This window comes from Pongo pygmaeus, chromosome 13 (genome assembly GCF_028885625.2).
Source record: "Pongo pygmaeus isolate AG05252 chromosome 13, NHGRI_mPonPyg2-v2.0_pri, whole genome shotgun sequence".
Classification (NCBI taxonomy): Eukaryota; Metazoa; Chordata; class Mammalia; order Primates; family Hominidae; genus Pongo; species Pongo pygmaeus.
The window spans coordinates 23733707-23759712 of NC_072386.2; the positions used below are offsets into that span (position 1 = coordinate 23733707).

The 26006-nt window shown below is 36.0% G+C and overlaps 1 protein-coding gene across 1 annotated transcript in view; it reads right to left on the reverse strand.

Moving 5' to 3' along the window:
* ANKRD18B (ankyrin repeat domain 18B) overlaps positions 1 to 26006 on the reverse strand; it is a 51629-nt gene that overhangs the window by 24771 nt on the left and 852 nt on the right. Inside the window, 9 exon segments of the mRNA XM_063650231.1 lie at positions 334 to 483; positions 2024 to 2944; positions 7695 to 7765; positions 11409 to 11462; positions 13990 to 14057; positions 16835 to 16972; positions 17766 to 17872; positions 22112 to 22285; positions 22448 to 22562. Coding sequence (XP_063506301.1) covers positions 334 to 483; positions 2024 to 2944; positions 7695 to 7765; positions 11409 to 11462; positions 13990 to 14057; positions 16835 to 16972; positions 17766 to 17872; positions 22112 to 22285; positions 22448 to 22562 — 1798 coding nt within the window.

Consider the following 26006-nt stretch of genomic DNA (forward strand, 5'->3'; position numbering starts at 1 on the left):
TTAATCTGGCTTGCCTCGCCAAGGCAATAAGGAAATTATCTAAAAATACTGCTTAACAGGAAAAAAGTCAATTTTCTGTGAGGAATGATGTATCATTCTCAACTTTCCGAAGAGTAGATATTATAAGAGAAAACATATGCAACTATTTTTCAAAATGGCAGAACAAGAGCCAGAGTTGAAGAAGTATGTACATTATAAAGATAATAAAATGGTAATGATCAATTATAATGAAAATACAAAATCAAGCTGTCCACTGAAATTAGTATCCTAAAACACTTTATATTATTCAACCAGCTACAGATTAACTGTCTACATGTTAAATTCCATACATACTTGACTTTCTACTTGAAATAATTTCTTCTTTGAAGCCCGTGTCTCATCCAAATTAATATGACAACGTGATGTACCTTCCAGTGGAGACTCTGACATAGAAAATTTTTTAAGGTGATTGGCCAGTTCTTCTTGAAGTTGTCTCACAATCACCTGACAAAAAATTTTTGTTACCAATTTTATAAAGTGCCCTATTAAATTGTTAATAATATTTAACTCTAGCATACATCCTTTGAAAATTATTAGCACACACACAGATTCACTTTCTTTTCCTCATATGTACACTTTCTTCTTTATTACTGAATTCAGTGAGGGACACAGAAGGTGCTATCTTCCTGCCAAATCGGTATTCTCCTACATGACGGATGGATTCAGCCTGCTATTCATTCATCTTAGACCCTCAACTCAACCTGAGTTCCTCACATATTCAGTCGCCTGTTGAAATCCTTCCAACAGATTCCTATCTCAGAATAAAAGTAAAATTCCAACGGCCTTCAAGGCCCTAGGTAACAAGGCCTCTACCTCCCTCCCCGACCTCAGCACCTACAACTCTGTCCCGTACTCACTTCAATCCCACTCTCCGTGAACTCTGCCACCCCTCATTAGGGTGAAAATGGGGAGTCAATGTCAAACTCATAAATCACAGACAGCTACAAGTATCTTTGTACTGGAAAGAATTCTATCCAAATAGTAGTCATTGAGACTTAAAATGTAAATTATGAGCTAATTATTCATAAAAATATTTACAGTAAATTATAAATACCTACCAGTGGGAACATTACATCAAATATTTTTTGCTAAAATTTACCACATTTATCCCAAATTGTGATTTTATAACAAGTAGAAGTCTTTAAAATACTAAGTGGTCAGAAAAATACATAATGTGAGACTGACATATTTTCAGACTTAAGTCACATTGGTATGAATCAAAACAAAGTTATACCAACTAAAATACATAAAAGAGAGAGCCACTGAAGGAAAAGCATCACAAGACACAGCAACACACTTCAGTTCATCTGGAAAATCTAGAATTAAGTGTCAAAGCGGCTCACTTAATTCAATCTTAATTTCAAAATACACATTTCAGGTACAAGCATTTCCACTTACCCGCTTCATTATGGTCTTAAAATGCGGCAACATAAAGATGTTACATTTATTATTTCAGTAGTATAAGATTACATACCTTATCAACATTGCTCTGCATCTGCTAAAATTTCATAGGTGACATAACGTCTTTACTCAAAGGAAAGCATCTGTCAGCTCTACCTTTTATCTCCTGGAAACAAAGTATGTTTCCAAGCTGATACAGTAAACACTTTTTTGGTTTACTAAAACAGCTTTGTTGAAATATGATTTATAGAATTTATCTGTTTCAACAAACAGTTCAAAGATTTTTAGTAAATTTACTGTGTCGTGCAACCATCTCTACAATCCAACTTTAGAATATTTTCATCATTCCAGGACAATCCCTAATGCCCATTAGCAGTCAAGACCCACTTCTAGCTCCAGGCCTACACAAACGTTCATCTTCTTTCTGTCATGTATTTCCTGGATGATTCATGTAAATGGAATTATACAGAATGGTAAACACATTTTCATCTATTTATTTTCATATTGAACTAGGTTCAACATATAGCCAGAATGAAATGTTTAAATATTCTTTCCAGAAGGTTATAGGTTTCTTCATACTTACTTCTCCTTCGGCTTCTTCTTTTTCATACGGAAACAGTTTTTCTTTTAAATAATTACATTCATTCATTAATTCCTTATTTTTTTCTTCTGGAAGAAGAGCTTCGTTTCCATTCTCAAGACAGTCTCCTTGGATATTAGTGACTATCTCTTTATTATTGCCTTCCTTATGAGCAGCCTCTAGTTGTCGTTCAAGCAAGGGATTTTCAAGTTCTTGTTGATGTATTCTCTCCTCTAAAGAGTTCTGCTTTCCAATGGATTGACTCTCTTTAGCTTCCTCATTTGGATGCATCTGCTTCATTTCCTTTATTCGATGCTGCACTTGCTTTAGGTCCACCTGTACACTTTCTAAAGCCAATGTCTTTTCCCTGAGAGCATCTCTTGTCTCACAGAGCTTACCTTTTAAGGTATTGAACTTCACCCGAGCTTTATGGAGCTGTTCAGTAAGGAACTCATTCTTATCTGTTAGTTGAGAAATATTAGAACCCATTTTTTCATGTCTAGAAACATCATCTGCTCTCCATAAAAGTAGTTCTAGGTTTCTTCTTTCCAAAATTTCATTGTACTTATTAATAGCAGTGGCCAGGCTAGAATGGAGGGATTCAACTTCAGCTTCTAGTCTTTCTTTGTTGGGTTTTTCCTTCTCCAATTTTGAATTCAGCCTTGCATTCTCAGCTTTCAGATCATTAAGCTGTTGCGAATACTAGGCCACTTTTTTTGTTATCATTTCTTCATTGAGTCTTATACTCTTTTCAAAGTTAACATTTATTTCTGTAATACTTTTAATTTCCTGAATATATTTCTTTTCCTTTCTGAGACTGTCATTTTTTATTGTGTAGAATTCCTGTTTGAACATGACAATGTTTCTCTTCAACATATAATTTCCATACGTCGCATCCTTCTTTTTTCCATAACTTTGAGAATCCTAAATAAAACAAAACAAATTTATAGTTAGCACTCAATAAAATAACATATGATGGTTATTTCTGAAGTGAAAGAACAACCTGTACATTCATGCGATTAAAAGTTGCTGTAAGTGGATATCCAACTGGAGAAAAAGTTGAAGCAAAACCTTGAACCTTAGAGAACATACATTTCAAAAAGTTCAAAAATTTATTTGAAGTCAATGAATCCATAAAATACACACACACACACACACACACACCACACACTCTAGAGAATTTTTAGGAATATCAGAATTGGAAAAGCCTTTCTCTGAATTACAACAAACTCATAGCATAAAGTTGTTAAAAAATTTGACTAAATTAAAATCTTGGAAAAAGGAAATTGCATTTATACTCTGATATCTAACCCAGACACCACCCTATAGTAAGAGCTTTACCTCCACATCTATTTGGACAGATAAAATCTCTCAAAGTTTTAAAAGTTCTGTTTCCCTGATCATATTCTATTGTAATTTGGCTCAACATTTTTTAGTCAGTTGTAAGAATTACATTTACTAAATCACAAATCTAGACATTGTACTAAGCACTTCTACATACATACATTGATGAACTTATTTAGTTATCACAATCCTTAAAAAAGACAGGTTAAAAATATAAGCAAGCTGCAGGATTTTCCTCAGGGCTTCTGACTCTACTTCTAGTTCTCCATCAGATCACAGTTACTTCTGTGGTGTAAATATATCAACACAAAAACAGAGAAAAAGACACAGGCATAAAATGTGTCTTCTGCCTTTGTCACCTGGATTCTCCATGAAATAGCCAGATTGAGAGGATGTGACCTTGTGGGGCTTCGGAAACAGAAAAGAAGCTTTCCCTTTTCTGCACTAAGATATTCTTTTCCCCACTGCCTTTTCTCCTTATTTTTTCATTTGGTTCTTGGGATATCAAAAAAGTGAAGGTGCTCACTGAAATAGAGGAACCAAAGTTTGCCACTACACAAGGAGCCGAGTGAAACTGCTGAGTTGCTAGTGTGGAATCGTGGAAAATAAGATGTTCCTCAAATTTACATTCAATTACCTCAAAAGTTTATAGCTGGAAGATATACAGTATAGTTGTCCACTCTAGCCCCATTATCTACTTGATAATGGAAGTAAAACCAAGGAATATTAAGTAACTCACCCAAAGCTCCTAAGGTGGCATTACCTAGAATTTCATGGCACCAAAAGGGAAGATACAATTACATATTGCTGAATTACATACATTACCAGATAAATACATCAAATTCATCAAATAAATTAAAGTGTGACTTTGGCAAAACAATTTAATGGCTCAGAGGGTGGTCGGAGGCCTCATCTGCTTTTACTTTGAAAGAAGAAAATCTCTAGATATTTGTCTATCTTTGGAACACAATGTACAGAACTCAGTCTTCTACCATAGAGTCAAATGCTAAATTTTTGGCTGAGGAGTTACGCTACTTACATGATAAAATCCTACATGTCAAAACCTACTGTATTTTATTAAACAACATCATGTAAAAGTCTGATTCAACAGAAACATTGGAGAGTGGTGATTTTCTTAAATATGTGAAAGTATGTGTATTTATTTCCAAAAATATTTAAAGTGGCCATGATGGAATTATAAGTGTACACAGTTTGAGTGAAACAGATAAACTTGCATGCATGAAAGCACATTAAACAGACTTGTTTGGCTGGGAATATTTGTTGCAACTCTCAAGGTCAGATACATTTTCATGTCTCTTCTCAGTCATTGCTTTCCTCCCATTGTATTACTATTTTGTCATTTAAATAAATGTAATTCATCTTTAAATGAATATAGAAAAGAGAATCTAGACATTATCTCTTTAGCAATTTTCCTTATGCTTATCTGGTTCGGAAGGTCACATGGTATATGGCTAAATAATTTTCCCAGCCCATATGCCACTTGGAAAACTCACAGTGAGACTTAGGTTGATGAATGAACAAAGATTATGAGAATGTTTTCCAGAACTGTCATTTAGATAGCAGCACTAATCTACTTTGACACATAATTACACATTTAGATAACCCCACTGTAACTAGACACATGAGATTTTCTTGAGTAGAAAACCAGAACGAATCAGATAACTTCTAATAAGAGAAGCAGCAAGGGAACCTCTTTTATAGTTGAACTTTTTTTCTTCAAAGCCAGGAACTCTACTTGTAACAAGCCTATCTCATTCTTAAGCCTTTGCATATCTTGCTGTAAGTCTTCTTCTAGATATGCTTTTGATGTTCTGTCACTATGTGGTGGAGAATAACTCACATTTTCTAATTCAGGTTTCATGCTTTTATAGATATTAGCAGTGGGACTGTCATATGTGGGTCCCTGAAACACACTTGCCAAACACCTAAGCTTTAGAAGAGCTTCTAAGTTCCAAATGGCTTGTGGAACAAGCGCTGTATTGGTTTTTGGTTTTTGTAAGTGTCTGTAACAGCAGAAATACTGTAGCTTTCTATTTGTATCACATGTTTCCATTCTTTGGAGTGAGCAAACCACAAATCAAAAAGACTTTTTGGATCTCCAGACTGAGGCCAATGTCTAATGACTAATTTCCAATCTGTGGTATTTTGGGTTATATTTTCTTGTATCTGCATATCAAACTCTTGGTCTTTTTTCATTTCAGCCATAACTACTGGGTTCCTTAATTTTTTAATTTCTGTATCATGACAACAATTCTTTTTCTTCTCCATCTCTGTGAGAAACAGTCTACATGTCTGGTTTGTTATAATTTTTACAGTCTGATCTATTTTCATTTGAATAAAGCTTAAAGATGACTGGCAAGTGTGCTGGAGGGACCCAGAGTATAAATACAATGACAAGACCTGAGTGAGATGGGCTCCTTCTGTTCAGACAATGCCTGGAATACTACAGAGTTAGACACTCCAGGTGCATCTGCTTCCTCACCGTCAGGGATATGATTCATCAGATTACGGGGCACTCCCTTTAAGTTTGTCCCTCTTTAGAGTTACAGTGTAAGAGCTCTTCCTCAGGACAAACAGTAATTCTGGATTTTTCAAAACTTTCACCAATCTTCAGTTGAACTTTTTTGTAATGAATTTTTTTTTTTTTTTTTTTTTTTTTTGAGATAGACTTTCACTCTTGTTGCCCAGGCTGGAGTACAATGGCATGATCTTGGCTCAACACAACCTCTGCCTCCCAGGTTCAAGCAATTCTCCTGCCTCAGCCTCCCAAGGAGCTGGGATTACAGGCATGCACCACCACACCTGGCTAATTTTGTATTTTTAGTAGAGATGGGGTTTCTCCATGTTGGTCAGGCTGGTCTCGAACTTCTGACCTCAGGTGATCTGCCTGCCTCAGCCTCCCAAAGTGCTGGGATTACAGGTGTGAGCCACCATGCCCAGAATTGTAATGAATTTTAAAGGAAGTTCTGAATACACAGATATATCCTCTTTATTACAATTCTTACTCAGTTCTGGTTCTTGAGACATTTTTTTGCAGGTGCAAAAGTGGAAAATTAATTTGCTTCTTTTGTTTCTCAGATGCCTTTTCTGACAGGGTGCATGTTTTAAAATTAACTTTATTCTAAATTGTTTCTCAGATGTCTTTTCTGACAGGGTGCATGTTTTAAAATTAACTTTATTCTAAATTAAGTATGAATAAAGAAAAAATAGAAAATAATTAAAATTGAACTGTGAAACTTAATCTATGTTTTACTGCTCCTAAGTTACTGGATTATAACTAAGAAGTAAAAATAATTTCCCTTGGCTTAATATAGGAGAAAAACATGAACCAGGAAGCTTAACTCTCACTGTTTGTTTGGAGTGAACTTAATTCATTATCAATTAAATCTGACAGAAATAGGTTCACAGATGATATGTAGTATCTAAAGGCTTTCTCTCTTGAAAAGATTTTTACCTCAGCATACCCTAAATCGTGAACCCCTACAGTGAATTCATATTTCTAGGATTAATTAAAGAGTAGGCAAATGCTAAATTATTAGAAGCCAAAATGAATACCAATCAGAAAGAGAAGAAAATTTTTAGATTCTACTTCAAATGTTATACTGTAATATGATACTGTTATCTAGATAGGTTATCTGCTTATATCCAGGTCTAATATATTCTAAGCTCCACTAGTGACAGCGGTTTAAAAATTTTAATAGCATTTTCTACTTATGTTAAAACAAGAAAGTTATTGTTTGCACCCTGACACCAAAGTCCCATTCTGGAAAGCATAATTCTCTCAATAGGCAGTTGGATTGCTTTTATGACCCCATCTTCTCCCTGAACATAGACACTGAAGGCAACCAGAAACCAAAAAACAGAAGAAGACTTTAACCTCAGCACTGGTGACCAGCAACATAAAATTGCAGTTTGAACCACCGGGAATGATGACTCATTTAACATGAGGTAAACTCAGTGGCCATCACTGTTGAATTGTTCATAATTTCTCTTGCTTAGTAATACAACTCAATCTTTGATGTTACCTTCTTTATCATGAAGAAGATTATAAAAATAAAAGAGCAAAGAGAGTTCTGGAAATTTCTGGCCTCAATTCCAAGGGTACAGATAGCTATGAGTTACTACAGACTATAAGAATATTTTAAATTCTATAACAGGCTAAAATATTTTAAAATTCAATATGAAATTATGCTCTGTTGGATTCTAAAAGGATAGTCTAAAAGGTCACTTCATTTGGACTATGCTATGTTATTAAAGAAAAACAAACAAACAAACCAATATTAAACCAGAAATTTAAATTGTTAGATACCTGTGGCTATTTATTTTCACTTCTTTCAAGCCTTTCTTGCTTTTCCTCTGAAGACACTTTTAAGTCGTGTTCTGCTGACAAATCCATATGTTTAGTTAAAATGAATGACTTAAAGACTATAATCTTTATAAAAATTGATACAAAACAACATACACTTTTCTTTTATAAATTGAGAGTTTAAATGAAGCTTAATGTTTACTAGAATATTTACATTTTTAAGAAACACTTCTAATTATCTAAAACTTTAACAGACCACTGGGGGGAGACACTAGATATCAGCAGGTTCAAGCCATGCAAAAGTCTCAGGGTCATCCAAAAATTATTCCACCCAATATAAAAAAACAAAACTGCTGGCAACAAAACAAAATTTAAAAATACAGTAAAAACATATAAAGTAACACTTTACTATTCTCTACTTCATAATAGTATCTTTTTAACAACATGCTAAGCATGTTATTTACTAATAATTTGCAAAATTTTTGTTAGTTATACCTTTATAGTGTACACCCTGTTTTTTACATCTGAAATATTTTCCTCTACAATTCTGACAAATTGATTTTTGTGTTTTAAGACTCAGAATGTAGGCTGGGCACAGTAGCTCACACCTGTAATCCCAGCACTTTGGAAGGCCCAGGTGGGATAACTGCCTGAAGCCAGGAGTTTAAGACCAGCCCAGAGACCATAGTGAAACCCTGACTCCATAGAAAATGTGCCAGGCATAGTGGTCTGTGCCTATAGTCCCAGCTACTCAAGAGGTTGAGGCAAGAGGATCTCTTAAGCCCAGGAGTTTCAGTTTGCAGTAAGTCTCGATCATGCCATTGCACTCCACCCTGGGTGACAGAGTAAGAACTTGTTTCCAAAAACAGAAAAAAAAAGGAAAAAAGGCTCAAAATGCTATATGAAGTCCTCCCTGAATCTGGCTATCTTTCTCCACATACACAGGTGTCTCCTTTCTTGGGGCTCCCTTAGTACTTTTTGAATTTTTCTAGTGTCACTTCACCATCTGAGCTGCACATCAGGTCTTTGCATGTCTATCCCTTTTGTTGCTAGACTGTAGCAATCATCTTTGTATAGACAGTCTTTATTTTACTAAATATTTATTGAGTTCCTGCTAAGTGGTAGGCACAGGGGTTTAAAGAATGAGAATAAAAGCTGTCAGGGATGGCTTTTCTAGAGATCATGCCTGAGCTGGGACAGACAGTGAGGTTCACCAGATTAAAAGAGGCAGAGGGCAGGAAAGATAGCACATGCCAGGCAGTGGCAAGAGAGGGAGAGAACCCTCCCAGAGCGTATGTTTTTGTCTACATGAGAAGGATGGTGACGGGGGCATCACCAGCAGCTCAGTAATGCCAGAAAAAGGGGCAGACAGAGAAAGGGCTGCATGCAGATGGAGATTTGGGCAGAAGCCAGTTTCTGAAAGCCTTATATAAACCAACTATTACTGTCATTTCTTAAATTTTTTAAAAAAGCAAAACAAATTAGAAAAGCATAATTCCAAGAAAAATACCAACATTTTATTTTATTGTATCTTATCTTATTTGACTTGAATTTTCTGAGAGATGGGGTCTCACTCTGCCACCCAGGCTACAGTATAATGTTACTATCATAGCTAACTGCAGGCTCAAAGTTCTAGGCTGAAGTAATTCTCCTGCTTCAGCCTCCCAGGTAGCTGGGATTACAGGTGCAGAACACCACACCCAGTTACAGTTTTTGAAAAAATAGTCACGGGGTCTGGTGATGTTGCCCAGGCTGCTGGACCTCCAAGCCTCAAGGGATGCTTCTATCTCAGCCTCCAACACCGATGAGATTACAGGCAGGAGACACCGTCCCCGGCAACACCAATATTTTCAAATGAATAAACTGGAGCTCCGTCATTTTATTTTATCATGGATGGGTGAAAACCTTGTAATAGACTCATGTACTCCGTGGATTTGACAAGAAAACTATAGCATTAACTATGGCTGAAGCTTCCCTTGTCTCCCAGACTCTTTACATGGTTAAGAGTAGAGATACTCAAGTGTCTTAACTTTTGCACCTTCTTTTCTTTTTTTCAAATTTGCAGGCTTCATAGCTGCAAACATGCAAACTTGTTAGATATTCCTTCTGGAAAACATCATCCCTCTGCCTCCTTACCTGGCAAAGTTTCACTTACTCTGCATGCTTACCCTAAATCCTACCCATTTTTTTAGAAGCTTGCAATCACCACCACAAATTTAAAAGTGAATGGCATCTAATGAACATAATAAATACCTAGTAAATAATAACTATTCGCTCCCAGGTGACATCTATCCTCCATCTACCCTCTACATAATGGGTCAGCACACTGCAGACCACAGGCCAAATCCTGCCTACCATATGTTTTTTCTCAATAAAGTTTTATGAGAGTACAGTCATGCCTATTCACTGACATGCTACCTATGACTGCTTTCACTACAATGGCAGGGTTGAGTAGCTACGACAGAGACCACATGGCCTTTAGCTGCTTAAATTGTTTTTGAAAAAGAAAGAGAGAGAGACCACATGGCCTAAAATATTTCCTATTTGGCCCTTTACGGAGAAAGCTCGCCAATCCCAGCTTTATACCCTGAACAGAATGCCCTGAATCTCAAATTGAATCTAATGCCTCCCCTGCTTACAATTTTCCAATGAATTTCTAGAGCAAACACTGCTGGCTCCCTACCCAAGAGCAGTTCCTTGTTGTTTCTTGCTGGAGAATCACAAATCTATGTGGATATTTATTATCCCAATACCCCTCCTCAGCTTCAAAACATAAGTGATTATTCTAAGCTAACCACATAACTACATTTGCTTTCCCAGTGCCTGGTTTAGGAATGAGCATGTGGTGTGACTCAGTTAATAAAATGTTACAGAAAGGGTTGAGCACGGTGGCTCATCTCTGTAATCCCAGCACTTTGGGAGGCTGAGGTAGGCGGATCACGAGGTCAAGAGACTGAGACCATCCTGGCCAACATGGTGAAACCCTGTCTCTACTAAAAATACAAAAATTAACTGGGCGTGGTCACATGTGCCTGTTGTCCCAGCTCCTCGGGAAGCTGAGGCAGGAGAATTGCTTGAACCTGGGAGGTGGAGGCTGCAGTGATCCGAGATTGTGCCACTGGGCTCCAGACTGGTGATAGAGCGAGACTACATCCCCGAAGGAAAAAAAATATTACAAAAAGTCCCCGGCATGCTTCTGAATTTTCTCCCAATTTAAAAGACACATGTGAAGACAAGCAGCCCTTCCAGCCTTTAGATACTGTCTTGTGAGAACGTGATGTTTGGAGCTGTTGCTAAGTAGCCAACCATGAAGGGAGACATGAACAAGACACTGCCAACAGCATAGCTGAAAGAAGAAAAAGTGGGATCCAATAATATCACCGGACAACCAAAACAAGTCTGGTTCTTATGGTTTTGGCCACTGTTAGGTCTTCTAGTATTTGCAGCCAAAAGCATTCTACCTCAGAAGTTTCCTCTGGCCTACAGGATAAGATCTACTCATTTCTATACTATTAGAAGTCTTTTACCTGTGTCTTCTAGACACAGGTAAAACAACAACAAAGTCTTCCTAAGCTTGCCTTCACTGACACGTACTAAACATAATAAATAATAACTATAAGCTATTTTCACCTCATTACCAAGCACTCCATATATTTTTTTTGCACTAGTAAATTCGAACTGCTCATAAACTCTACAAAGTTCACTCAGGTGTCCTACCTTTTGAACTTGCTCCTTGTGTTTTAAAACATTCATTCTTCGTGGCTGCTGTTTCTGTCAAACATGCAAGCTTGTTAGATACTCTTTCTGCCAAGCATCATCCCTCTGCCTCCTTATGTGGCAAAGTTCCACTCACTCTGCACGCTTACCCTAAATCCTACCCACATTTTAGAAGATTGCATTCATCACCACAAACATAAACGTGCCTGGCACATATTGAGCATGATACATATGTAATAAATGATAACTATAAGCTCCCAGATGATATTGGACACACAGTAAGCACTATTTCAGGTAGTAAATAAAATAAATAACAGTGGTAATAACAATCTCCCAACTGTATTTTTTAAATGTATTTTGTAACATTGGAAAAATGCTTAGTCTATAACAGACACATGAGAGTTATTATTTAAATGGACAAGTATTTGAATGAATTAAAATATTTTTCTTAAAAACTCTGTTGAAAAAACACAAAAATTTAATAGTTATCTATATTCTATTGTGCGCACCTCAAAGACAAAAACTATGTCAATTCCATCTTTGTCTCCTGCAATTTGCCAAACCTAACTTATAGAAGTGGTTTGATAATTACGTACTAAATTAACGGTGTCTTTATACAGTTCAGATTGTACAATGCATTAGGTGTTACATTTTTGTTATTGTGAACCATTTTTATAATTTTATTATAATTTTTTGAGCCTAGAGTTTGGCTATTGGAATATTTATTATGATTATCTCTTGCCTAATGGTAACAGAGTATGTTTTTTTTTTGAGATGGAATCTTGCTCTGTCACCCAGGCTGGAGTGCAGTGGTGCATTCCGGCTCACTGCAATCTCCACCTCCCGGGTTCAAGCAATTCTCCTGCCTCAGCCTCCCGAGTAGTTGGGAATACAGGTGCCCAACTGTATTCCCATGGGTGCCCAACCCCCATGCCTGGCTAATTTTTGTACTTTTAGTAGAAATAGGGTTTCACCATGTTGGTCAGGCTGGTCTCAAACTCCTGACCTTGAGTGATCTGCCTTCCTTGGCCTCCCATGTGCTGGGATTACACATGAGCCACCACGCCCAGCCTGGTAACAGATTATCTTGTTCCAATAAAATTACTATTATTATGATAATTATCCAGCATATAAAAAAACACAGCTTGTTCTAAGAAGTGAATATATCTCATGCGGTTCCAACTTATGGTGAATAAATTAAAAATAGACCTTGTTTGCACAAGAATACATAACATAACTTCTGCTTCTTGGGAAGGAATTACTTTTCTGTCTTCTGCATTCGGTAGGCATCTTCAGAAATAATCTCCTATTTGTATGGGTGCACACTGGCTCAGTTTTATGGTTCTTATTGCCATTTGTTTATGGTATCAGAAAGGGATTGTTGAATTCCTAGTTCTAAAGACAGTTACTTTCTTAGTGACATAAATTCCTGTGTAATGCAGTTGACCCTTCAACAACAAGAGTTTGAACTGCAGGGGTCCACTTATATGCAGATTTTTCTTCTGCTTCTGCAACCCAGAGACAGCAAAACCAAGCATTTTCTTCCTCCTCAGCCTAATCAACCTGAAGATGATAATGAAGGCTTTTGGGAGGATTCGCTTATGTTTATGAATAGCAAGTATATTTTTTTCTTTTCTATGATTTTCTTTATAACAGCTTCATTTCTCTAGCTTACTTTATTCTAAAAGCATAGTATATAATAATGCAACACATACAAATATGTGTTCACTGACTGTTCATGTTATCAGTAAAGTTTCCAGTCAATGGTAGGTTATTAGTAGTTACGTTTGGAAGGAGTCAAAGATATACTCAGATTTTCAACTCCACAGGGATCAGAGTCCCTAACCCCCACAATATTCAAGAATCAACTGGAATTAATATTTATTTACTAAATGTAAACCATTTACTATAAAAATTAAATAGAAGATCCATTTGCATAACAAGTCCAATTCATAACGATGTAATTATAGAGGAAATTGCAACATATTAACTTAATCTAATTTCTTATTTATATTAATACAAAAATATGTAGAATTTCTCATAAGTAGGTAAATGAATTTTTTCAGACAATACTGTTTGAGATCGAGAATTAGCTACAACTTCTTAAATAACTCTGAATTCTAAACTAAAGAAATTAAATTTTAAAAATTAGTTTTTATATAAACATATATATTTTAAACTGCTCTTTTATGATTAAAAATATGTAATCTTACTTTTTCCATTTTCTTTGGAGATAGAGTCTTGCTCTTCCATCCAGGCTGGTGTGCAGTGGTGCAATCTCAGCTCACTGCAGCCTCCACTTCCCGGGTTCAAGTGATTCTCCTGCCTCAGCCTCCTGAGTAGCTGGGATTACAGGCGCCCACCATGATGCTCAGATAATTTTTGTATTTTTAGTAGACATGGGGTTTCACCATGTTAGCCAGGCTGGTCTCAAAATCCTGACCTCAGGTGATCCACCTGCCTCGGCCTCCCAAAGTGCTGGGATTACAGGTGTGAGCCACCATGCCTGGCCTGTAATTTTGCTTTTTAAAATCAGTAAGCTCACCAAGGGAAATGAGAAATTTACTATCAGAAGTCTTACCTTGATTGTCATTTCGAAGATGATTTTTAAGTATCTTATTTTTATGTTCCAAAATTTGTTGTTGAATGCTATGCATAATAAATGTAATAAAAATAGCATTTTAATAGTGATATGAAAAATATTTACCAAACAGATTAAATTCTTAAAGCATTTCAGACAATATCAGAGCTAATATCAGAAATCTAATGTCCAATACACTTTAAAATTTTAAGCTCTATAAACTTATTAAGCTTCTAATTAAATAAGAAAAACAAGAAGTACTCATAAACTGAGAAAAGCATAGCTCAGTAAACTAATTCTAGTTAGCTTAACAGCCTGGAAACTGTCCTGCATTCACAGTAAGTCCTCGCTCTGTAACCAATAGGTATTTTGTTTTCAGACCAGTTGCTTCTCTTAGCCTCCATGGCTCCTTCTAAAAAATAAAGGTTTTACTACTTGACTTCACTAGGTTGTTAGGAGGATGCAATGAGAAAACATGTTTAAATGTTCAGAGAAATAGTAAAGCAATGGAAAAATTTATTCTTGAACTGCATTGCTGAAACCATTTTGGAATCTCAAATAAAACCTGATGAGTGTTTTTCCATAGGTTCGAATATTTGAATGTCACAGTTTTCAGAGAATGTTATTAAGTGCTAATTTTGGTTATTAGTTCTATTCATTGTGGCTTGTAGTTCAGAGCATTTTAGCTAGTTCATAACTTGTAACTAAATTTATATACCAATATATTATTATCTCATTAAAACATATAACCTAATTGTCCCCTATTACTGAGCTCATCAATCACACCAATGGCAGAAAACTAATAGGTGTCAAAACCCAGCTGGGACAACTACCATTCCTTCTCTACCTCCTCAAACTCAGAGCCAGCAGGTCTGTGTTAGAGGCTGCATCTTCTTGGTCCTCTCCAACTGACATACAAGACAAAGCCCTGCTTGTATTGTTTTTCAGTTCCATGAAAGAGATGCAAGTTGATGTTTCCTCATTTCCAAGTCATGTACTAACAACATATTTGCATGTAACATCCCGTGTGCTACTCAGCTCTGTTCTCATGTCACAGATCACCTTATACGAATACTTTTATAATGATTTTCATTATAATATGAGATTATATAATATATATTATTATATAATTATTATAGATTATTTTTTATATATTTATAATAATAACAAATATAAAATATAAAAAATATAAAAATATAAAATAATACTATAAATATAAAAATAATATAATTACATGTAATATATAATAATTATTATATAATATATAGATTATATATAGATTATATAATCTATATGTAATATAATCTCATATCAATATAAAAGATTTTCATTATTATGGAAACACATTACTTGAGGGGCCAACCCCAAGTTGGTCCCCATTACTCTATTGAAGGATAATGTGGAGCCTTCTGCTGTCTAACAACAGCTGCTACACAGGTCAGAAAAAAGCCTCAAGGTACAGACGTGATAACAAAAGGCAAAGGGACCTCTGCTCTCTTCCTGCAACATTATTTGAACATCCCTAACTGTTGAGTACAATCCCAACTAATATTTGCTAGAGAAAAAATGGACACTGGTCTCAAAGGATAACATACCATGAAGGTACAGGCTAAGCCTAGTCAAGAGGTGGGCTACAAATAGGATTTTTAGTGTTGGGGAAAGGTCAATTTACTCACTATGTGTGTAGGTAGAGCCAGGAGGCGTCACTGCCAGAGCAGGGTGCTGGGAACAATGGCTGAGCCTATGTATATGAACTAAAAAACATTGTAGCTGTGGGCCAGGTGTGGTGGCTCACGCCTGTAATCACAGCACTTTAGGAGGCCGAGGCGGGTGGATCACGAGGTCAGGAGCTGGAGACCATCCTGGCTAACATGGTGAAACCCCGTCTCTACTAAAAATACAAAAAAAATTAGCCAGGGATGGTGGCGGGCACCTGTAGTCCCAGTTACTTGGGAGGCTGAGGCAGGAGAATGGCGTGAACCCAGGAGGGAGAGCTTGCAGTGAGCCGAGATTGCGCCACTGCACTCCAGCCTGGGCGACTGAGCAAGACTCCGTCTCGAAAAAACAAAACAAAACACTGTAGCTGTGGACTCTGTGTATGAGTCACCATGAAGAGTGAGGGATCTGAATCAGTAAGGGCATCCTGGTGGCAAAAGTCAATCATTACCAGACTGCAGGACCAGTTACAATGGCAGCAACACAGCAAGTCAATCAATGGAAACAACAGAATGACTAGAATGGCCTTTTCCCCTCTTCTTCTGACTTGTAAAGCAAGATTGTCTTCCTTGGGCTTAGGGAACCCCTTAGCTTTTTGAAAAATTCAAAGGAGGAAGGCATAGGAGATAGCCCCAGGGGATAATACAAGATTTTCTGCTAAAGTGGACATTTCAAGACCCAATAACTAATTAGAAAAGTCAGGCCAGGCATGGTGGCTAGCAGTTTGTGAGGCCGAGGCAGGAGAATCACTTGGAGCTCAGGAACCTGAGCAACATAGTGAGACCTTGTCTCAAAAAAAAAAAACAAAAACGGAAGAAAGAAAGAAAAAGTAAAAGATGTGACATTATTTCTATCTCACATATAAGAGTTATACTTGGATTAAAATGAACAACACTGAGATTCCTAGGGATAAAGGTCTTTAAAAGTCCGGAAAGAATCTTGCACTCATTGCTACTTCTAACTAGTCTAGATTTCTGTTTGATTTCTGGCTAAAAAGTGGACTAACTTGTTGCCATTCCAAACTACCTCAACCAAACTATGAACTGTCACCTAATGTATAAGATGCAATAGTTGTAATTATTTTAAACCTTAATTTAGTATTAACCGGTCTTTTAATATAAGCACATACCTTCTCACATCACAACAAACAGCATAATCCTCGGCAGTTTGGCCAAACATGTCTTGAGAAGAGATATGTATATTTTGTTGAAGGAGGAGGCTGACAATACTTGACAAGTTATGCAGTACTGCAAGTATGAGGGCTGTTCTAAAATAATAAAGAAATAACAGCACTCAAGAACTTTGATAAAGATATTTAATTAGCAAATTGGATACACTTTACCAATTTCGTATCTTGCCTGTCAGGATAGACATAATAACCATTTACATGTACTAGCTTATGTGTATAAGCATCTTGGGTGCTCAAGTGTTCATCTTGGTAAATTACCACCAAGGCTAAAAGGCAGGGACAACAAGCAAGCTTCGTGTCCCATTGGGATATGATGTAATACAAGTTGCTAATTTATAGTCCTTTGATGGCCAAGAAACTGTGCTGAGGTCACTTATCTAAAGTAGGCAAAGATTTAGGTGAAGATTTTCCCATTGCTTTCCTAGTCTGATATATTGTAATTCAAAGTCAGCTAGGGATCAAATAAGTAACAGCTACCTGCGGGCTGAAAACAACAGCAACAACAACAACAACAACAATAATAATAATAATGACAATGTTAATAGTAGTAGTTGTAAACTGAAAGTTAAAGTCTACACTTCATAAAATTAATAAAATACAAAACCCCTTTAGCTAATATAAGATTACAGGACCAAAAACACCAAATTACAAATAACAGTCTATAAGAGAAGATGAATCCTACTATATACTGTTTTTTATGTTGCTCAGTCCAAATAACTGCTTTTCTACCTACCTGATTATTCATGTTATTTTTTACTATATGCCAATAATTATAAGTTTAATCTTATTAACATTTCTGACTTGAGTGACTGTTACCACTCTAGAACACTCAGTTTTTTAGGAAAAAAGAAAACAACAAAAACTATTGCACCTTCTGAAATTGTCAATGTCATGTATATTTGCCTGGTTCTTCAATAAAAATTCCACTATATGCTGTCTCCCAGAATTTATAGCAAACAAAAGTGGAGTGTTTCCCTCCTGTAAGAAAGCAAAAACAATTTATAATTCACAAAATTACGTATTTCTCCACTGAACTAAAAATCTTCTATAAGATGCTATGAACTTAAACATGCAATATAGAGAGAAAGTAAATGCAAAGCAGTCCCGTCCTTTTCACTCCTCTGTGCTTTCCCACACACTGCCTTGAAACACCCCTCCTCTGCCTCCCCATGTTAACTTCGGTCATCTCCAAAACTCACTTTATTTACCAGTCCCCCAAATCCTTGCTTCTATCTCAGCATTTAGCACAGTACATTGTAATTATTTCATTGTTTCCCACTGAAACCAAGAGATTCTCAAGGGCAAGGGCTGTATCTTTTTTCTCTATAACCCTAAAACCTAAGACATAGTAGTGAATGCTTTAAGTTTTTAAAATAAATTAATGATCTAAATTATTATCTCTAGAGCAGTGTTTCTTAAACTATATTTCAAAGAATAGTTGTTTTACCAGAAGAACTGTACCCCAACAAAAAGATTCCATGATCATCTGCATTTGAGAAGTATCACAAAACTATATTACATGGCCAACAATGTAGAAATCCCTTGAACTTTGCCTAATCTCAATTTGACAATACTTTTTGTGGCAAACATTAATATTTTAGGAACTAGAGTTTCAGGGATACAGTTGCCAGAGCTTCCCAATACAAGTGGAGGTTTCCTCTGGGTGGCACAAACTTGCTTGATTTACGTCTATCAATAGTCTCAGGATGCCAATGTCAGGCACTCCTAATCCAAAGGGGCCACTAAGGAAATGAGCTCTGAATTAAGAGAGATTGGCTTCAAATGCACTTATTTTCCTTATTATTAAATACTCCATGGGATTTCTCCTAATGCAAGAGGATAGATTTTTATCTTAACTATTAGAAAGCTCAGTATGTTCTGTGTAAGAGAGACTGGTTAAAATTTTTTGAAAATAAATATTGAAAAGCAAAGCTCAGTAAGAAATTCTATTCTCAGTTACAGTGATAATCCTGGGATGCTAATGCAACTTTACTTTTTAAATCCATTTGTATTGATTTCCATTTAAATTGTTATTTAACATTATTTTTTTACTTTAGGCAAAATATAAATCAGAAATAAAAATACAATGGCTTATCACAAAAAGTTCTAATACTGATGTATAGGGCTTATTTCTAGCATAATAAGAGCCAAAAAGTCACTGCATTTTTTTCTTTTTCTTTTTCTTTTTTTGAAATGGGGTCTCACACTGTCGCCCAGGCTGGAGTGCTGTGGCATGATCTCCACTCATTGCAAGCTCCACTTCCCGAGTTCATGCCATTCTCCTGCCTCAGCCTCCCAAGTAGCTGGAACTACAGGCACCTGCCACCACACCTGGCTAATTTTTTGTATTTTTAGTAGAGATGGGGTTTCACCGTGTTAGCCAGGATGGTCTCCATCTCCTGACCTCGTGATCTGCCCGCCTCGGCCTCCCAAAGTGCTGGGATTACAGGCGTGAGCCACCGCACCCGGCAGTCACTCGCATATAATATAATGTCTGCAATATTCATAACCTATCCACTTCTCAGCAGGAATAACCTAAAAAGGCTTCTAGGCATTCTTATGAGCAGATGACTATTTGTGGTATAGATATAAAAAAAGAGTTAAAAAACTTCTGAATTCTAAAATTCAACTCTATAATTGAGGGATTTATATAAACTATAGACTATATACTATGAACCAATATATGCTGTCTTGAAAACCTTGAAATCTTTATGAAAATATACTATAAAAAAGGAGTTGTAAACTCAAATACTTATAAGGATGAAGGAGGTTACCTAAGTAAGTGAAGTACTCAGGTGGGCACAGTAGCAAACTGGAGAATATGTGCCTCCTACACAGGGCAACCTCTGCGCAGCAGACCAAGCAGTGATGTGTTTCAGGGGACACCAGATTTGTTTCTTAAGCCTGAAGTCCAGATTTCTGCATGAGTCCACTAAAGTTTACGTGTTGACTCAATTCAAAGAGGCAAAGAACAAATCTATATGCCACATTTAGACTATAGCCCTTGTGTTTTTATATTTGCTATGAATGTGTTGCTAAATGATTGTGTATAAACCAAGTATTTGCATGTGGAACTTCTTCTTTCTCTAGTATCATATGTTTAATAAAAAAACTCAGGCCCTGATATATACATAATAAAAATTGCTGTTAACACTCATAATACCCACCTCAAGAATTTTCCCAACATTTATTCATTTGCAATCTATGTGTATATAATTTTCCCAGATTGTTAACCAAATAGACAATTAGTTCATAGGAATGCTGAAACTAAATTATTAAAAGAATTCCTATTGTATTCTCACTGACTTCAAGGATTTCAGTGTTTAAAACTGACATCCTGATAATGCCAAAGCTCTATAAACTTAATAGACATACTGAGATAGTCCCTAATACAACTGCAACTGAAAAAAAAGGTTCAAGATTTGCTACTGATCTAACTGGGAAAATCTCACTTGTAATGAACATTTGTTGACACATAATCACTTGAATGGTGACAAAGGAACATGAAATTGTGAAAGGGTCAGCCTCTACTTATTGAAATTTACCCACAAGTAAATTGCGAAAGACTTTCTGAATGGCAGTAAATGATTCATGGTGGGAAGCAAAAGGTGTTATTCTGTAAGCTGAGAGATATTGCCAATGATATTTCCTTTCACTTCCCAGTCACAAACGTAGAGAAAGACAGATAAGTCAGTTTAATGTTATTGGAAAAGAGAACTTTGAAGAAAGTAGCACCTATCAAATGCCAACTCTTTTAGAGATTTCTTATGTCTTTGAGATACGGGAATTTATATCCTGCACTTACCTATTCCGTGCTTCTTAATCAGGAGTGTATTCGAACACTGAGGTTTTTTTTTTTTTTTTTGCTCTTGTTGTGGTAAGAGACAAGAGTCTTACTATGTATTTTTAGTAGAGACGGGGTTTCACCGTGTTAGCCAGGATGGTCTCCATCTCCTGACCTCGTGATCTGCCCGCCTCAGGCTGGACTCAAACTCTTAGGCTCAAGCAATCCTCCCACCTCAGCCTCCTGAGTAGCTGGGACTACAGGAACATGCCAGTGTGCATGGCTTCAAGAAAATATTTTTAACCATACATGTTCAGAACTTATGAGATCTATTACATCAAAATCCTCAGGGGAAAGCCTACACTTGTAGACTTTTACAAAATTTCCCCAGGTCATTGTAATGCACAATTCTAGCTGAGAATTACTGCAGCAGACATCAATTCAGTTTCATCTCTCACCCACATGGCCAATATCCTTTATCAGCTTGGGATGTGGCCAGATAGAAGAGTATGAGATAGAGTTATGTATTAAAACTCCAGTTAATTTTCCTGGGTGTGGGTATAACAGGGACAAGTAAACTCAAAATCCCAGTTGATTTTGCTATTTATAAGCTGCTTATCTCCCACCTTGCCACCACAATATTCTAGATTTGAAAGGAGAGTTTAGACTGTTATCTAAGTGGCTGTTTCTGCCAGGATGGGTAATAAGTCAGTTACTAATTTGTTGCACCCTTTGCTGAAGTGTTTCTCACTTCATCACCGTATATTCACTGCCAATCTGGTTTCCTCAGAGTCCTCTAAAAATTAATCTTTAGGTAAGTTTCAGTCACTCTTTTTACCAAACCAAAAATGATTACCCCAAATCTGAAGAGGGCTTTGTCTCAATATATAAACTGGAAAAACAACAAACTAAAAAGCAAAACCTCTTCTTGGCATTTTCCCTCATTACCTAATTTCCAAGTGACCTGCATGTTTTTGATTGCTCTCCTTTTCCCTTCCTATTTTTCCCTCTTAAACCTTGCCCGTGAAAGATACATCCATTTTGTTAGAAAACCATCAGCAGCAGCAAGACTTCCATTTATTGTAAGTTGCTTTAGTTTTGAGTTTTAAGGTAAAGCCTATTTCCAGGGCAATTTTTTTCCTGTGATGTTTTCACACTAATTAGAAAAAAAATACACCTGGGGTAGGAAACAAATACTTGAAAAGAAGTTTTACCTTAACAAATTCACAAATACTTCCCACAAGTGCACTAAAATAGCTGTGCCCTCTAATGCTTCTTTAAAAGTATCAATATTTAAAGTAAAATTTTAGACAATTAAGTTATTTCAAAACATTTTCATTCAGGAATACTTGAGTTCCAAATATGAAAAATTGACTCTTACCTATGTCAATATTAAAACAAACATTTTGAAAAGAAAGTTGATTGATCTGTACCGCGTTTAGTGCTTCAATATTTGCATGGTGGGAAAGCAGTTTTTCTGCCAGTGAAGTCCCCTTATTATACACGGCATAATGGAGAACAGTGTTGCCGTAGATATCCTTAATGTTTGGATTGGCGCCATGTTCCAGGAGAATAATGGCACAAGCCTCTTCCTGGCAGTGTACAGCCTATTAGTGTTAGATAAAAAACTAGACTATAAATTCTAAGAATTCAAAATACATATTCCACAGGTTTCACCAACTAGCTATATTTAAATGAGACAAATTCATTTGAATTCTATGTATTTAAATCAAATCCATTTCATGCTGAAAGAGTTGGCTACTATATACCTTCATTAAAGGTGTCCTGTTTAATCTGTCACAGATGTCGATCTGGCATCTTCTGTCCAGCAAGAGAGTGACCACTTCCACACGGCCATAGGCACAGGCCAAATGTAGAACAGTCCTAGGAGAGCGAGAGGAGTTTTCAGGAAATGTAGTGCAATATCTCAAAACCTACAATGGCTCATGTAATTGTAAACATTGAATGGCATGTTATTCCTCTGCCTTCAAAACAAATAATTTTCTTTTGAAGAAAGTACAATATTTATTAGCTCTTACTGCTCCCTAGCTTAATGGAACAGCAGCCTATTTGGATAGAATGAGCTTGGTGTTTGGATTCAGTTCAACTAGGGCTTGAGTTCTACTTTGAACTCGGTCACCTACCAGCTATTGCTTAGCCTTTCCATGCCTGAATTTCCTCATTAATAAAGATGACAACAGCAGCTAGCTCACAGGACACCACTGTGATGCTTAAATGAAAATCTATGTAAAGCATTTACAACTGTTTCCAGAACAAGCAGCAACTCAATAACTGTTACACTTTTGTTTGTTGAGACAGGGTCTTGATCTGTTGCCCAGACTGGAGTGCAATGGTGTATTTATGCCTCACTGCAGCCTGGCACTCATAGGCTCAAGCAATCCTCCTGCCCCAGCCTCCTGAATAGCTGGGACGACAAGAGTACACCAGCATGATCAGCTAATTTTTAAAAATTTTTTGTAGAGTAGGAATGTCACCTTGTTGCCCGGGCTGGTCTCAAACTCCTAGCATCATGGGAACTTCCCACCTCAGCCTTCCAAAGCTCTGGAATGACAGGTGCGAGCCATGCACCCAGCCAGATGTTATAATTATATTACTATTATTTAACAAAAACATGTTAATTCAGTAAAATGATACAATTATTGCTATTTTGCAGGATGATTTAAAGATTAGGTCACATTTTAGCATATCTCATATTGGAGTGGTATTTATAACTCATAATTTTTTATAACTATAATTGGTAGCACTTAAAAATCATCTTATTAATATAGAAAATAGTAGGGTATCACACAATCCATGAGGCCTTACATTAAGTAGAATACTGTATACACAGCAGGTCTAGGGCAGTTCTAGGCATCTAATTGACACTTAAAATACATTTTAATTCCTAAAAGTACCATGGGGAAAGAGCACTGAAATAACAACATATTTTTTAAACAAATTACTTCTTACTTTGATTTTTAAAAACGTGAAGCTGGCCGGGCGCGGTGGCTCATGCCTGTAATCCCAGCACTTTGGGAGGCCGAGGCGGGTGGATCTCTAGGTCAGGAGTTCAAGACCAGCCTGGCCAACATGGTGAAACTCTGTCTCTACTAAAACTACAAAAATTAGCTGGGCGCGGTGACAGGCACCTGTAATCCCAGCTACTCGAGAGGCTGAGGCAGGATAATCGCTTGAACCTTGGCAACAGAGGTTGCAATGAGCTGAGATCACGCCACTGCACTCCAGCCTAGGCGACAGAGTGAGACTCTGTCGCAAAACAAAAAACAAAACAAAACAAAACAAATGTGAAGCTAAAGGAAACTCATGATTGAGATGAATAGGTATGGCTTATTTTAGTCAACACTTAGATTTACAGGATATATGCAAATCAGACTTTCCAATTATTAATATTAGTATTTAAGACTGATAAATTTCCAAAAGGGCAGTTAAATGTTCTCTCTTATTGTTTTCTACCTTCAGAAATGCTTTTGCTTGAAAGGTGGGAGAAAATGCTTCAATGAGATTAAGTCGTACTATTCCCATTTTAAATCTCTCATCTTGCTCAGGCAGAACAGGTGACATAAAGTTTTTAAGTATGGAAGGGTCCTGAGAGATAGTGCAAAATGTCTGCTACATAACATATTCAGGTTATGTTTGATGAATAAATGGATTGATAGAAACAGTTGGGGAGCTCAATATTTTTAAATACAACTTCTATAAACCAATATTTTTGTGATAGTAATAATATTTGCTATTTGTTATTTTGATAAGACAACTATAATGAAATGATTAATCTATCATTGTTTGCCTATATGTAATGAATCTATACATAAGAAAAACATATATACATAATAAAGTATATACATAAAATCTGCAAGCACAGATAAAAAGATTCCCTTTTTACTTCTGAAGAAGCTAAAAGTTCAAACAAGATAACAACCCTCACAATAATAATGATAAAAAATAGTGAGAAATTATTTTTATCTGTACAAGATTCACATTTCTCTCTTCCCAAAATTTATTCCATTAATAATAAATTTTTACTAGAAATTTTATAAATGCTCACTTCAGAAATCAAAGGCAAGAAAAAGGAACAAAAAACTTAAAAATACAAATGCTCAGAAGTTACAAATTTTATCCTATTTTGTACATAGTTTTGCCTAACACCAGACCATAGTATGTTTGTGTGTATGTCCAAGCAAACTGATTTGTTTTTCCTCACTGGCTGTAACAAAATGCATCTTCACACATCAACATACTTCTCCACCTATTGCCACCTTCAATGGCCACATATCCATTCTATGGGTTCTTGTTATCATAAATGCTGGGAAAAAAAAGTGCATGTATCTCTATTTTCTGAAGGTATTTTAATACAATGGAATTGATGGGTAAAGCGCATATACATTTTTAAAATGTGGTAATTATCTCCAAATTATCCACTTGAAAAGTCATCAGCAACTTAAACTTCTAGCAACAGTGTAAGTGCCACTGCTCTTTATTCTCACAAACACCGTGGATAGAAAACAGTCTCATTCCTCTTTTAACTTAAATTCTCTTATGAGAAACACTAAGGATTTTTTCCTATGTACATAAGTAACTTGTGGATCTGCAAAAAGTACTTTGCTCACTTTTAGAGTTCTTTTCTTGTGGATTTGATTGGAAAGAATTCCCTGTAAAATAAAGATGTGCTTTTTATCTGTATATATATGTAACTGATATATATAACATTATGTTAGTAATATATACAATTTGTTATACATATAATCAGTAATATATATATTATATATAATAAAGAATAAATTCCCTGTAGGATGAAGATACACTTTTCATTTGAATATATATTTTTATATATTAGTAAAAATATATATAGTAAATATTTTTCAAGTGTGTTATCTTTTGTTAATTTTTTTCTGATACACAGGGGATTTTAATTTTAGTTTGCTAAATCAACCTTCAGAATGCCTGCTTGTGAGGTCATTCTTAGGAAGGCCTCTGTTAACGTAAAATGTACCTGTATAAATAAGTCTTTGTGTTTTCTTCTGGTACTTTTCTCATTTTGCATGTGTAAAAATTTCAGTCTGTATTCCACCAGGAACTCATTTTTGTGACATAAAGTTTCATGAGTTTTCTTCACACAGCAGGCATTTTATTCATAACTCATCCTTTCCTACTCATCTGAAATCTTACCATTATCAATCCCTATGTATATATCTTACATATATTTCAGTGTTTTTGGATTTCCTGTTCTGTTCCATTTATTTATATGTGTTTTTAGCTGTTAGTAAATAATTAATTGTGGGAATTAATAGCACATTTTGATATCTAGAG